Genomic DNA, 13,214 nt, shown 5'->3' with positions numbered 1-13,214 from the left:
TAGTACTTAAAATATCAGCAGTCAGTTCCATAGCCTCCCAAAGAGATGGTGGAGTGCAAGAGGAGAGCACCTTCTGAATGCACTCCACTGGCTTTACGTTGAGGTGAGCCTGGGATGACTGCTATTATTATTACTACTCCTGCCACTACTAATATTACTTCTGCTGCTACTACAACTACTGCTACTACAATTACCAGCACTAAAACTCCTCCCACTACCAATTCTTCTACTGTACATGTAAGGCTCGATCACCTCAGACCTACAGTAGCATTATACCACTGTCACCAGGCGTCACTCTCCCCTTCACACCGAGGCCTCTTCTCTTCTAGCTAAAGGCAAAGTGTTTTATATATTCATCTTAGAGCATCCCCCCCAAAAAAAAAAAAAAAATAAAAAAAATAGTGATGTTAATGAAGCCTATATATAATCCTGCCAGTCTCTCCAAAGCTGAATGATGGATATGTTAAAATAAAATGAAAAGAATAAGAAGAAATGATTGAGATAAGATTAATGTCAAGATTAAGAAGAACAGATTAAGAGGAGGATTAGGACACCAAGTTTAAGATGAGGATTAAGACACGAAGAAAAGATTAAGAAGAGGATTAAGATACGAAGTTTAAAATGAGGATTAAGAAGAGGATTAAGACACGACGTTTAAAATGAGGATTAAGAAGAGGACTAAGACACGAAGAAAAGATTAAGAAGGGGATTAAGAAACGACGTTTAAGATGAGGATTAAGACACCAAGATTAAGATGAGGATTAAGGCACCAAGATTATGATGTCAAGATTAAGACACCGAGATTAAGATGTGGATTAAGGTACCAAGAGACCCGTGACGTCATCAGCTGAGGGGGTTGTGTTGACTCCAAAAAGCACATAAATCTTTGGAACTTTATTAACACATTTATTGTGGATAATATTAGGCGAATATCGTTCAGGAATTACATAACAGCCGTGGACAAAAATATCGATCCACTTTTTTTTTTAGAACCGGGGACGTGTCTGGGTGCTGGCCCCGACCGTCTTCCACTCCCTAATGATTTTCGGGAATGACAGCAAACATACAGCCGTGGATAATATCAGCGATCCAGGTTTCTGAGAGCGGGTTCAGTCCGCCACTCACTCCCTAATGATTTGTGAAAACGATGCTCCACTCACTTTTTCCGATGCCCTACATCAAGACCCCGTGCTTCCTTGCGTGTGTGTGTGTGTGTGTGTGTGTGTGTGTGTGTGTGTGTGTGTGTTTACTTCCCTGTCGAAATATTGTGAAAAACTGACAATATTCTGATTAATTCGCTTGCTTATTCACTAAATCTCCAAAGTCATCACTCACTGTCTTGCTACTTTACAGGTGGATCGATACTTATGTCCTTAACGGCACAGGCGAATAAATATGAAACAATAACGATAAAATAAGGAGTATGAAAGACGGTAGGATATAACAACAACAAAAATTCGGTAAAAAAGAAAAGAACAATTAACAAGATGCCATATGGAAGTTCAAATTAACGTCTAAAATTCAAAAAAATAAATAACCCCTTCACTACGACAATTTCTACCCACTGTTCATTTCTCCTGACGATTTTATTCAGTTTAATGGAGGCCAGTGGTAGTGAGAGGGTTAAGGAAGGCTGTATCTAGACCCCAACCCCCCACGTTCGAAAAAAAAATCCCTCCAGAGCTAAGGAAAATCGTCTGAAAGCAAAAAATAAAAAAAGTATGGAGAAAAGATCGATTCCTCCAATTTCATGACCCCCCCTCTCTCTACCTCTCCCTCTTTCTCTTTCTCTCTCAAGACGATTTTACTCAGCATAGGTTCATTCCCCCCCCCCCCCGAACTGGAGGGGTTAGATATAGGTCCGAATTCTTCAAGCACCTCCTCCTTAGCTGTTTATTTTTGGGTACGGCTATCCTTTTGTACGCTATTTATGCAGAGTATGGCGATGTTGGAACGATTTATATAACACAAAATAGAATAACAAGGTGTAATATCCTTTTGTACATTATTTACGCAGGGTATGGCTATGTCTGAAAGCTTTATATAACAGAATTGGGCGGTATGATATAATAAGCAAAGTAAATCGCTTAGGGAAAGATGTTAGGGAGCTTCCTTAACTGACGAGAATACGGGCCACAGCCTTCATTAACCCTTTCACTACGAGGCCTGTCCGAAACTGGAAAAAAAAAAAATGGTCAGCAGTATTAAATAACGTCATCGCACTGAAGGGGTACCAGCACTAACGGAGCTAAGATAACAGATAAATTGGAAAATAAATATTAATAAATAACGGATACTTTTTTTTTATTTATATTATCTGCTTATTTTCATTTACCTATTTATGCAGGTTAACTCCCAATGCTCCGAATATTCGTTTACTTTATTTGTGTCACTTATGTCGATCTTTACTGTGCATGCTCTCTCTCTCTCGCTTTGATATTTTAAACTGATTTTTTTTTTTTAAGTCAGATATCTCCTAACTCATTTTCATCCCTTCCTCCATTTTTTCTTTTTTTCCATCATCATCATCATCATCCGGACCTCCTTGCGCACCCCAGGACAAGGTGAGGAGTAGCAATGTCCACACAGCCCAGATTTGCCCAATCCAATGGGCCATGCTTCCATTCACTCATCATTCAAGCCCCCGGAATCCTGGCTCTATCGGATACGCCAAAAACATTCACCACGATCTGCGGCTTCACATAAAAGTATCCGATTGAGTCAATCCGGACACTGCCGCGTTAAAAAGGGATGCCAAATCCCTGATCATGCACTTCTCCTCACAACATTCATCCAGCCAGCTCGATCTCTTGTCAGTACCCTAGCCTCACCAGCTTCCAAACCTCTCTTCCTTACACATTCATCCACCATATCTCTCCATCTTCTCCTTGGCCTATCTCGCCTCCTCCCTCCTTCAAATTCGCTAAGATACACCGTTTTCACCACTCTATTGTTATCCATTCTCTCCACATGACCATACCATTTCTCCATCTATCTATTTCTACTTTTCGCCTTTCATTTCCTCTTGTCTTTTAACAGCCGCATTTTCCTGGGTTTAAGAGTGTCCTGACACCTCTTCCTTAGCGACTTGTTTGCGATTATATTGCTTTAATGTAAACTAAATAGCTTGTTAATATTGTCCTGGCTTAACGTTATCATCACCCAGCTCTATGGCTACAAATTATGAGTTTTAAATATAATAATAATAATAATAATAATAATAATAATAATAATAATAACAATAATAACAATAATTAGATGATGAATGAATAATAATGATTCATGTAAGATCAGGTGACTCCTCAGTCTTCCAGAGTAGTCCAAAATTTTGGACCCTAGACAACCTCAGAGAATACTGCACAGTAATGATCCGATTTGGATTATATTAAGCAGGTTGCATTCTGGCCACGTCCCAGGTATGTGCCATCAATTTATCAGCCCTCCAACTTACGTGATTCATGAGCTTTAGGCTCGCTTTTTTTTCTGGATCATATCCGGGTTCCGGTAGTCGGATCAGGAGGATATTTGGTCAGATGAAGCGGCCAACTAATACTATAATACGGCAAAGAACAAAGGCTGTAGCTGATACGGTATGCCAACGGCAGCAGTTTACATCTTCCCTACAATAATAATAATACTGACAAAAACATGAAAACTTCCCACAGGGATGTGGGAAGTTTTAATAATAATAATAATATGAAGATGACAGATAATAATAATAAATATAATAATATAATAATAATAATAATAATACATCCAAGTGCACAACAGCACAGTATTCAAATCTCCTGCCCTCCTCTACAATACTTTCTGGTCAAAACCAACAGTACTCGACAAATCTACAGCTACAATGTACTAAAATACAAATCTACAATGTACTACAGTTACTATCTTTTTATAGGATGAACTACAGATGGGTGGATTCAACACTATCCATCCCTTGTCCATCCTGAAGAAAGAAATATTACTACAACTTACCACGTTACTATTATTAACTACGAATTACTACGTTACTAATCTTTTATCTGTAGGATGAACAAGGGAAACGATGCTACTGTACTTCCTACAAAATAAACAAATAATAATAATAATAATAATAATACCAATAATAATGAGCTACATTTACTAACAACTGCTATTTCTTTTTGCAGGAAGAACAAGGAATAAGTTAATTTTCCTTTCCTTGTACTTCCTGCAGAAAATAAAAAATAATAACAACAATAATAATATCTTTCCTACAAATTCCCTATGATCTACTACTACAACTACTACCGAATTTTTTCCCAGGAAGAACAAGATATTGGAAAATTCTACCCTCCACATCCCTTGTCCCTCCTGCAAAAAATAATCCTAACTACTAGACACAGTGATTTGTTTTGGAGGATGAACAAGGCAGGGAGGGCCCAACACTATCCCCTTTTTCCCTTGTCCTTCCTGCAAAAACATATCTCAGTTACAACAGAATTTTTCATACGTTATTCGAGTCTTCTCCTCTTCTTCCTCTTGTCTTCTTCCCCTTGTCTTTTCTTCTTCCCCTCTCCTTGTTCTTCTTCTTCATCGTCAATCACATCCTCCTCCTCCTCTTTTGTCATCTTCTTCACCTCCTCCTCTTCTGTCATCTCCTCCATCATCATCTTCTTCATGGTCATCTTCACCTACGTCCTCAACATCATCTGTGTCGTAGTCTTGCCTGTTTATTATTACTATTATTATTATTCATTATTTATGCAGTTTGGCCAGGCTTTGAAATGTCTTATCACTATTACTATTATTATTATTATTATTATTGTTATTCTTTTTCTTTTGCCTCGTCTGGTTCTTTTTTCTTAGTTATTACATGCCTTCCGTATCATCTTAATTTTTCCTTATCTTCATCACTCATCATCTTAATCTTCTTCTGCGTCTCCATCATCTTTGTCTTCTACCCTTACACTTTATTCTTAGTCTTCTTTTTTTCTATCAAATTCATCACAAGCTTCTTTAAAGAGTTCACCTTAGATTTCAACTTTCTATCCACTCGTTCCTCTCTTCTTCGTTTTCTTCCTTCCTCTTCTGTTTATCTTCTTGTTTCTTCTCCTCCTCTTCTTCCTGTTCCTCGTCTACTATTTCTTCTTCGTTTTTATTTTCACTTTATTGTCTTCCTGTTTGTTTTGCCATTCATTATCATCATTTAAGGTCAATCAATCCAAGCCTGAATATCTACGTCCTATCCTCCAGCCTCTTCTTCCTTCTCATCACCATCATCGTCGCCCTAGATTTCTGTATCCTATCCCACCTCTTCTTCCTTCCCATCATCATCATCAAAACTTCACCATGGATTTCTGTGTCCAACCCTTGCACCTCTTCATCATCACCACCACCAACACCATAACTTCAACTTGGCTTTCTGCGTCCAACCCTCCCTTCTCATCTTTCCCATCATCACCTTTTTATCTCGTCCCCATCACTCTAGCCCTGGAATGGCATCAAGCGGCGAAGACACTGGAGCGGCCTGGCTATATTTGGGTTGGCAGGAACACCCCGACTCTACCAACACATAATCTTGTCCTGTGAGTGTGACGGGCCCCAAGGGAATCACCAGGAAGAGGTAGGGCACATAGGTCTGCACACACTGGCCCCTTATAATGTCACACTCACTGCTCCTGAGGAGGGGGGGGAGGAGGGTTAGAGGAATTAATAAAACTTAAAAATATATGAAAGCAAAAACAGAACTTAAAAATATCTTATATATATATATATATATATATATATATATATGTGCAGAACTTAAAATATTAAAAATTATATAAAAAGAGCTTAAAAGTATCTGAAAATATATAAAACCAAACTTAAATATAACTAAAAATATAATAATATAACTTAAAATATAAAAAGTGGAAAGTAGGAGATATGGCTACAAATATATTACCTTAACATGGCCACAAATACATACACTGACTGGCAACACAGGTACATACAGAGAGAGAGAGAGAGAGAGAGAGAGAGAGAGAGAGAAATTGATGAGAAGGAAAGCTTTTGATCCTCCCCTAATCTTAAAAGCTGTATGTGATAATTCCATATATCCCAACACACACATATTGTATAATTATGTTATACTCCATACAGGGGAGAATATGTCCCTTGTATGGCTATAATAATAATAACAACAACAACAATAATAATAATAATAATAATAATAACAATAATAATAATAATAATAATAATAACAACAATAATAATAATAATAATAACATAAACTACTATACTACTTCTACTCCTATGCTAACACCACCACCACCACAACCACTATCACCACCACCACTACTACTACTATTTCTATCACCACCACCACCACAACCACCACCATCACCACCACCACCACCACACTCCCAACTTACTCGCACACTTCAAAGATGACCTGTTGAAGCAGATCGGGAAATTTCTGCACGATGGTCACTGGCTGTCCGGATGTCAGGCTAATTCCGTACATGGGCGCCGTCGTGTTGTAGCGGGTTTTGCAGAGCCTCGCAGGGGGGCCGGGGGGGCAGGACGAGGACGAGGAGGACGAGGACGAGGACGAGACGGTGGTGGTGGAGGATTTGACCGAGGATGAGATGCGGACTAGGTTCTCTGAGGGTGGTGACGACCCGACACTGCGACCTGGTGGGCAGAAAGGGGAGTTAGGATTGCAAAGTGTTGATTGAAGGTAAATATGTGTAAATGACAGTGTACATAAGTGTAGATAACAGACTGTAAGTGACTGCAAATGAGTGTAAATGAGTGTAGATAATAGACTGACTGCAGGTGAGTGTAAATGACAGTGTAAATGAATGTAGATAATAGACTGACTGCAGATGAGTGTAAATGACAGAGTAAATGAGTGTAGATAATAGACTGACTGCAGATGAGTGTAAATGACAGTGTAAATGAATGTAGATAACAGAGTAAATGACACTGCAGATGAGTGTAAATGACAGCGTAACTAAGTGTAGATAACAGACTGTAAGTGACTGAAGATGAGTGTAAATGATTATGTAAATAAGTGTAAATGACAGTGTAAATGAGTGTAAATAACAGACTGTAAATGACTGCAATGAGTGTAAATGATTGAATGTAAATGTAAATGAGAAAGTGACTGCAAATGACTGTAAATGATTAAATGAGTGTAAATGACAGCATGAAGGACGGAATGTAAATGAGTGTAAATGATACTGTAAATGAGTGTTCATGTGTAAATGACAACGTAAATAATACAATGTAAATGAGGATGTAAGGGAAAATGGCAGTGTAAATGACTAAATGGCAGCATGAGTGTAAATGAGTGTACCGTAAGTGTAAATGTATGTTATTCCGATCACCAGGCCAAAAGCTGCCATCTCTCCATCTTGAATTCCGAGTTGTAACTTGAAATCAACAGAACATTATTTCGCCATCTTGAATGCTGAGTTGTAACAAGAGAATAACACAATACCAGCACTAGTCACGAAGAAGTGCTATGGAATGGGTATAAATCGGTGGACAGAGCAAGCGAACATACAGCATTAGGAGGTGCTGTGCTGGAGGTGACTCTTGTTTTTGTAAGAACAAGAGAAATGAGGGGAGGAGGAGGAGGAGGAAAAGGGAGGTACAGGAAGAAGAAGAGGAGGAAGATGAGAAGGAGAGACAGAAAGAGCAAGAGGACAAGGAACAGAGAGACAAAGAGGAGGAAGAGGAAACAAAAATCGCAGTATTCTCAAGTCCAAGATGACTGGTTCGCGGTAAAAATGGCCCTGAGGGAAAGTATGCTACTGTCAACACTCTCGTATGGCAGTGAAACCTGGACACTGAGTAATGGCCAACACTTTCTTGGTTCCAGGCTCTAGAAATGATAACTTGTTTTTCTGCTTGCATTTCCTTTATATTTTTCTCTCCTCCTCCCTAGCTTTCTTCCTTCCTACTGTCTTTCTCCTTTCTGCCTCCTCCTCCTCTTCCCTGCTTCCTTCCATAGTTTCTTCCTTCCTACCGTCTTTCTTCTTTCTTTCTGCCCCCTCCTCCTCTTCCCTGCCTCTTTCCTTTGTTCCTTCCTTCCTTTCCTTCCTCCTACCCCCCTCCTCTTCCTTCCTTCTTTTCCTTCCTCCTACCCCTCCTCCTCTTCTTTCCTTCCTCCTACCCCTCCTCTTCCTTCCTTCTTTTCCTTCCTCCTACCCCCCCTCCTCCTCCTTCCTTCTTTTCTACAACAGCCCCAAGAATGAGTGTGATGGATGGCGTTAGTAGGATGGAAATATTTTGGATGGTTTTGTACTGGAAGACAGAACAGTACAGACAACACAAATTTATTACATCGTTTATAGTGGACAAGTGAGGTAAATAAACAGAGGAATTTATCAGACCGTTAATAATGGAGGAAGCGATAGATATAAGGGAAAAATTTGAGAAGTTTGTAATGTAAAGGAGGGTTTGTACGGAAAAATTTATTAGATCGCTTATAATCGCTACTTGTCATGATAATAATAATAATAATAAAAATAAAGTAATACTAATACTACTAATAATAGGGTCACTGTTATTATTAGCATCATCATTTTACCATCATCACTACTACCGCTACTATACCATCTTTTTGCTCAATTTTAGTCTAAAACTCCCATTTCTCCATCTTGAAAGCTCAGTTGTACTAAAAGATTAAAAACTGAATATGGTGTTAGTCACAAAGAAGTGCTATGAAAAGGATGTACAGCCGTAGCACTCTCTCCCCCCCCCCCTCTCTCTCTCTCACTGACTTACCAGTACGTGAAATAAGCTACATATAAAAGGACGATAATCTGAGCCCAGCTAAGGTGCAAAAACTACAGTATGACCAACCTCACCCAACACCACGCTACAACTCATGAGTGGATGGTATAAAATGAACGCTAAAAATAATCCTTTGTTAGTTACATTGAACTCCTTATGAGTGACAGATTGCATTATATCCCTGACTAACAGATTCCCCAGTTAATTGCATGCAACATACAACCGAATGCAATACTGAAGTGTTGCATTTGTTGGGTGAGTAGGAAAGCACTGTTGTGGACGGAGATGGTGTTTGTGTCATTGTGTAGGGTTATATTCATCTCCATCATTGCCTTCATCAGAACCACCACCTTCCTCACCATCATCACCTCCACCACCTTCCTCACCATCATCACCTCCACCACCTTCCTCACCATCATCACCTCCACCACCTTCCTCACCATCATCACCTCCACCACCTTCCTCACCATCATCACCTCCACCACCTTCCTCACCATCATCACCTCCACCACCTTCCTCACCATCATCACCTTCACCAACTTCCTCACCATCATCACCTCCACCACCTTCCTCACCATCATCACCTTCACCACCTTCCTCACCATCATTACCCCCACCACCTTCCCCACCATCATCGTCTTCACTGCCTTCCTCACCATCATTCACTCTCAAACCTAAGTATACAGGGTGGTCCGTAAATAGCACTCCACTGGCAACTCACCTGGTGGTATTGTAGAGTACTTCACAGTCCATCAGAATATCATTATGCAACAACCCCACGTCTACTACAGAATGGATAATTGAGAGCTTACTGTACTCTGGCAAATAGCAGCCGACCAACTGTTTGCGCTGGATGCAGGACAGGGAGCTGAAAAGCCGGACATTTGGGCATCTTAATCTGACTACATCTGATCCCCTGAGCTGTAAGAGGCTTGGGATCTTTGCCACGTTAGGCTAAACGCACGATGCTACTGTTGATACTGTTTATAATGACTTCGATATACTTGCATGCATCGGCCTTAGTCACTTAATGGCGGCTCTCCATGCTTCTCCATCCCTAGCAGCCTCCCAGTTCAATCTCTTATCCTTGAAGTCACACTCAATGACCTTGAAACAGTTTATCAGTCTGCCTCTCACAACCCCCGACGTTCACACTTACCTTCCACACCCAACTGTCACCCTCCATCCTTTCAACTCACCCAAACCATCTCAGTCTATCCCTCCTCATCACAACACCAATACACCCCAGTCCCATCCTTCCTCTCAGCTCTTCAATCGTAATCCTAGCTCTCTCACCCCCCAGGCCTCGCATACATGGACGCACTGCTGTTGCTATAATAACTTTCTGGGTGAATAAATGGAGACAAAATAACTGCTTTGGCTGTGTGTGTGAAAGTGAGGGCCAGGCGGCAGAGAAAGAGAGAGAGAGAGAGAGAGAGAGAGAGAGAGAGAGACTGCTGTTGCTATAATAGTTTTCTCTGTGAACAAATGAAGACAAAATAACTGGTTGTGTGTGAAAGTGAAGGCCAGGTGGCAGAGAGAGAGAGAGAGAGAGAGAGAGAGAGAGAGAGAGAGAGAGAGAGCACGCGCCAACACATGTGGGAAAGCTCACTCCGGGGGAAGGGGGGGGAGGGGGGGAAGAACAACCCCCTTCTTATTAATGGCCATCTACGTGAGGCAAACGGCTATTTTCACTGTTAACCACAAAGCCAATTACACATATACTGCTCCACCTGCTACGGCAATAACAAACACAATATCATCAACAGCAACAACAACAACATTAACAGAGACGGTACTAACAACAGAGCCGTCATTATCATCATCAACAACAACATTATTATTATTTTTACTCATTTGTTTTTCCTTCCTCTGTTGTTATTAAAAAAAATATATTAACAACGGCAAAACCATCATCATCAACATCAACAGGAGCAACAACAGCATCAACATTCACAGAGACGGTACTAACAACAGCCACCATTATCATCAACATAAACAACAACAGTAAAACCATCACCATCATCATCAACAGGAGCAGCAGCAACAACAATATTATTAACAATGGTAAAATAAAAGCAACATCACCATCATCATTATCATCACCATCATCATCGTCATCACCATCATCATTATCATCACCATCATCATCATCAATACCATTTTCATCATGACCATCATCATCATCACCATCTTCGTCATCACCATCATCATCATCATCTTCGTCATCACCATCATCATCTTCGTCATCACCATCATCATCACCACCATCTTCGTCATCACCACCATCGTCATCATTTTCGTCAGGAGGCTCAATACATCATCCAAACATCCAATAATAACGAAAGACCAATTTACTTCTTACGTCAGCAAGGACACCGATTACCCTCTCTCTCTCTCTCTCTCTCTCACACACACACACACACACACACACACACACACACACACTTGGCGTTCCACTTGTAAATAAACACATAATACAGACTAAAATAAGCCAGATTATACCAACAAATGTATGTCTTTGTAATAGTCCATTTGGGGTAATATTCACTGCAAGATCTGACCTCTATTTGGGGAGGCAGCAGCAGCAGTAGTGGTAGTAGCAGTTGCAAGTTCATCTGACTGTGAACCTAGTGGACTGCAGGCTTAAGTTTCCCTTCTGCAGTCCACCGCCCTCTTTTCATAGGACAAGGAGACTCGAGGGACGTTTATATAATCAGGCAGGTCCACCAATCAGTTATATCGGTGCTACCACGTGAAGGCGTCCCTCTCCAGCACGATTAAGGGAGGGAGAGTGTAATAAAATCCCCCGGACAAGGAATGGAAAGGATTACATTGAGAATCACATGTAATTATAAAAGGAAAGCTGTCTGGATAAGGGAACAGACGAAAACAAATACAGGGCGATTTCTCGTGTGTTGCGGGGGCGGGTCAGTCAACGTATCTGCATCATTTACTCGATATCTTACTCCCACTGCCACACCCACGCCCGTCCCAGCAGACTGAGCATTCCCGGCAACACGTAAAATACTACTAGGTGAGTTCCCAGTGAAGCGCTATTTACAGACCATCCTGTTTAACTTAAGATGACCAATATTCAAGGTAATGCATGATGTAAAATAATAATAATAATAATAATAATAATAATAATAATAATAATAATAATAGTAATACATTTCAAGCGTTCCACATCTTTTCGCCAAGGTAGGTAAAGTCTACGGATTCGTGTTGCCGCCTTTCACAAAATATGAGCATACTGATATATTTTGACCTCTGACCCTATAAAACCCTTTACTAGCCCTTAATAATAATAATAATAGTAATAATAATAATAATAATAAATAAAAGGAAGACTGACTAACCTTCACTTGGGTCTGGTTGTGTATTTGCATCATGGTAGTTAGCAAGTAATCTCTCTCTCGTTGTGGCGGGGTCGAGGGTACGGTGTAGGGTGCGTCCTCGGCGTGCACTACGAGGCGGCCCGAACTCTCCTTCAGCGTACAGGCGGTTGACTAGGGTGCTGTTGAGGGAGAGTTATGCAGAGTTACTGACCAGGGTGTTGGGGGAAAGTTATGTAGGGTTATTTAGGAGAGTTACGCTGGATCATGGAGAGTTGACTAGGGTGATGTGGAAGAGTTATGTAGTTATTTAGCATCCTGGAGAGTTACCAGTATGTTTAAGAAAGCAATATAGTTGCATGGTAGTGTTAGAGTGGAAGCCTTCACGCGATGGCACCGATATGGCCATGCTGCTGATGTACCACGTTATACTCTCTCTCTCTCTCTCTCTTGCAGATGAGCAGGAACAAATGAAGGAGGAGGAAAGACGAACGAAAAAAATAATAATAATAATAAAATAGTAATAGCAATAATAATAATAATAATAATAATAATAATAATAAAACAATAATAGCAATAATAATACTAATAATAATAGCAATAATAATACTAATAATAATAATAACAACTCCCTACCTTGGATATGCCTTCCCGTTGGGGCCCAGTGCTAGTGGGTCTGTCAGTATGTCCCCCCATGTGTACCGACCGTGTGGCACCTCCCCTGTACACCCACACACCACCACCACCACCACCACAGACGCACACCACCGCATCACCACCACACCAGTCTGAAAACAAGGGAAATATATCAACGCTCATTCTGCTGAAAATCACTTCCCTTTATATATATACAGGTACATTTATAAACCCATACTTCCTCGATTAATGAGAGAGAGAGAGAGAGAGAGAGAGAGAGAGAGAGAGAGAGAGAGAGAGAGAGAGAGAGAGAGAGAGAGGCACTCGTATCAATAACATCACCGACTTAAGCCACATAACTCTCGTTTACATATCATCCAATAATAATACTGTATTATTAACAATAAGATGAAAATAACATAAAACGAAAAAAGAAATAATAATAATGATAATAATAATAATAATAATAATAATAATAATAATAACATA

General features: G+C 40.2%; 1 protein-coding gene across 1 annotated transcript; it reads right to left on the bottom strand.

The window, feature by feature from the left end:
* Positions 1 to 5,443: 5,443 nt before the first annotated feature.
* On the bottom strand, positions 5,444 to 12,862 carry LOC145397643 (uncharacterized). The gene is made up of 4 exons (XM_080270683.1): positions 12,726 to 12,862; positions 12,114 to 12,271; positions 6,378 to 6,639; positions 5,444 to 5,642 (listed from the first exon to the last, which is right to left on the bottom strand). Exons 1-4 carry the CDS (start codon positions 12,860 to 12,862, stop codon positions 5,444 to 5,446), a joined length of 756 nt encoding a protein of 251 aa, XP_080126809.1.
* Positions 12,863 to 13,214: the final 352 nt, after the last annotated feature.

The sequence above is a fragment of the Coenobita brevimanus genome, chromosome 42 (genome assembly GCF_032717465.1).
Source record: "Coenobita brevimanus isolate Jiangsu-jjx chromosome 42, ASM3271746v2, whole genome shotgun sequence".
In the NCBI taxonomy this organism is placed as follows: domain Eukaryota; kingdom Metazoa; phylum Arthropoda; class Malacostraca; order Decapoda; family Coenobitidae; genus Coenobita; species Coenobita brevimanus.
Note: the sequence above shows the minus strand (reverse complement) of the source record. Positions and strands in the feature narration are given on the sequence as shown.

Coding starts and splice junctions, on each gene's coding strand:
- LOC145397643 (XM_080270683.1), bottom strand. CDS start 12,862: ATGCGGTGGTGTGCGTCTGTGGTGGTGGTGGTGGTGGTGTGTGGGTGT. Junction 6,640..12,113: donor ACAACCAGACCCAAGTGAAG/GTTAGTCAGTCT, acceptor TCTGCCCACCAG/GTCGCAGTGTCGGGTCGTCA. Junction 5,643..6,377: donor GTCATCTTTGAAGTGTGCGA/GTAAGTTGGGAG, acceptor CCCCCTCCTCAG/GAGCAGTGAGTGTGACATTA.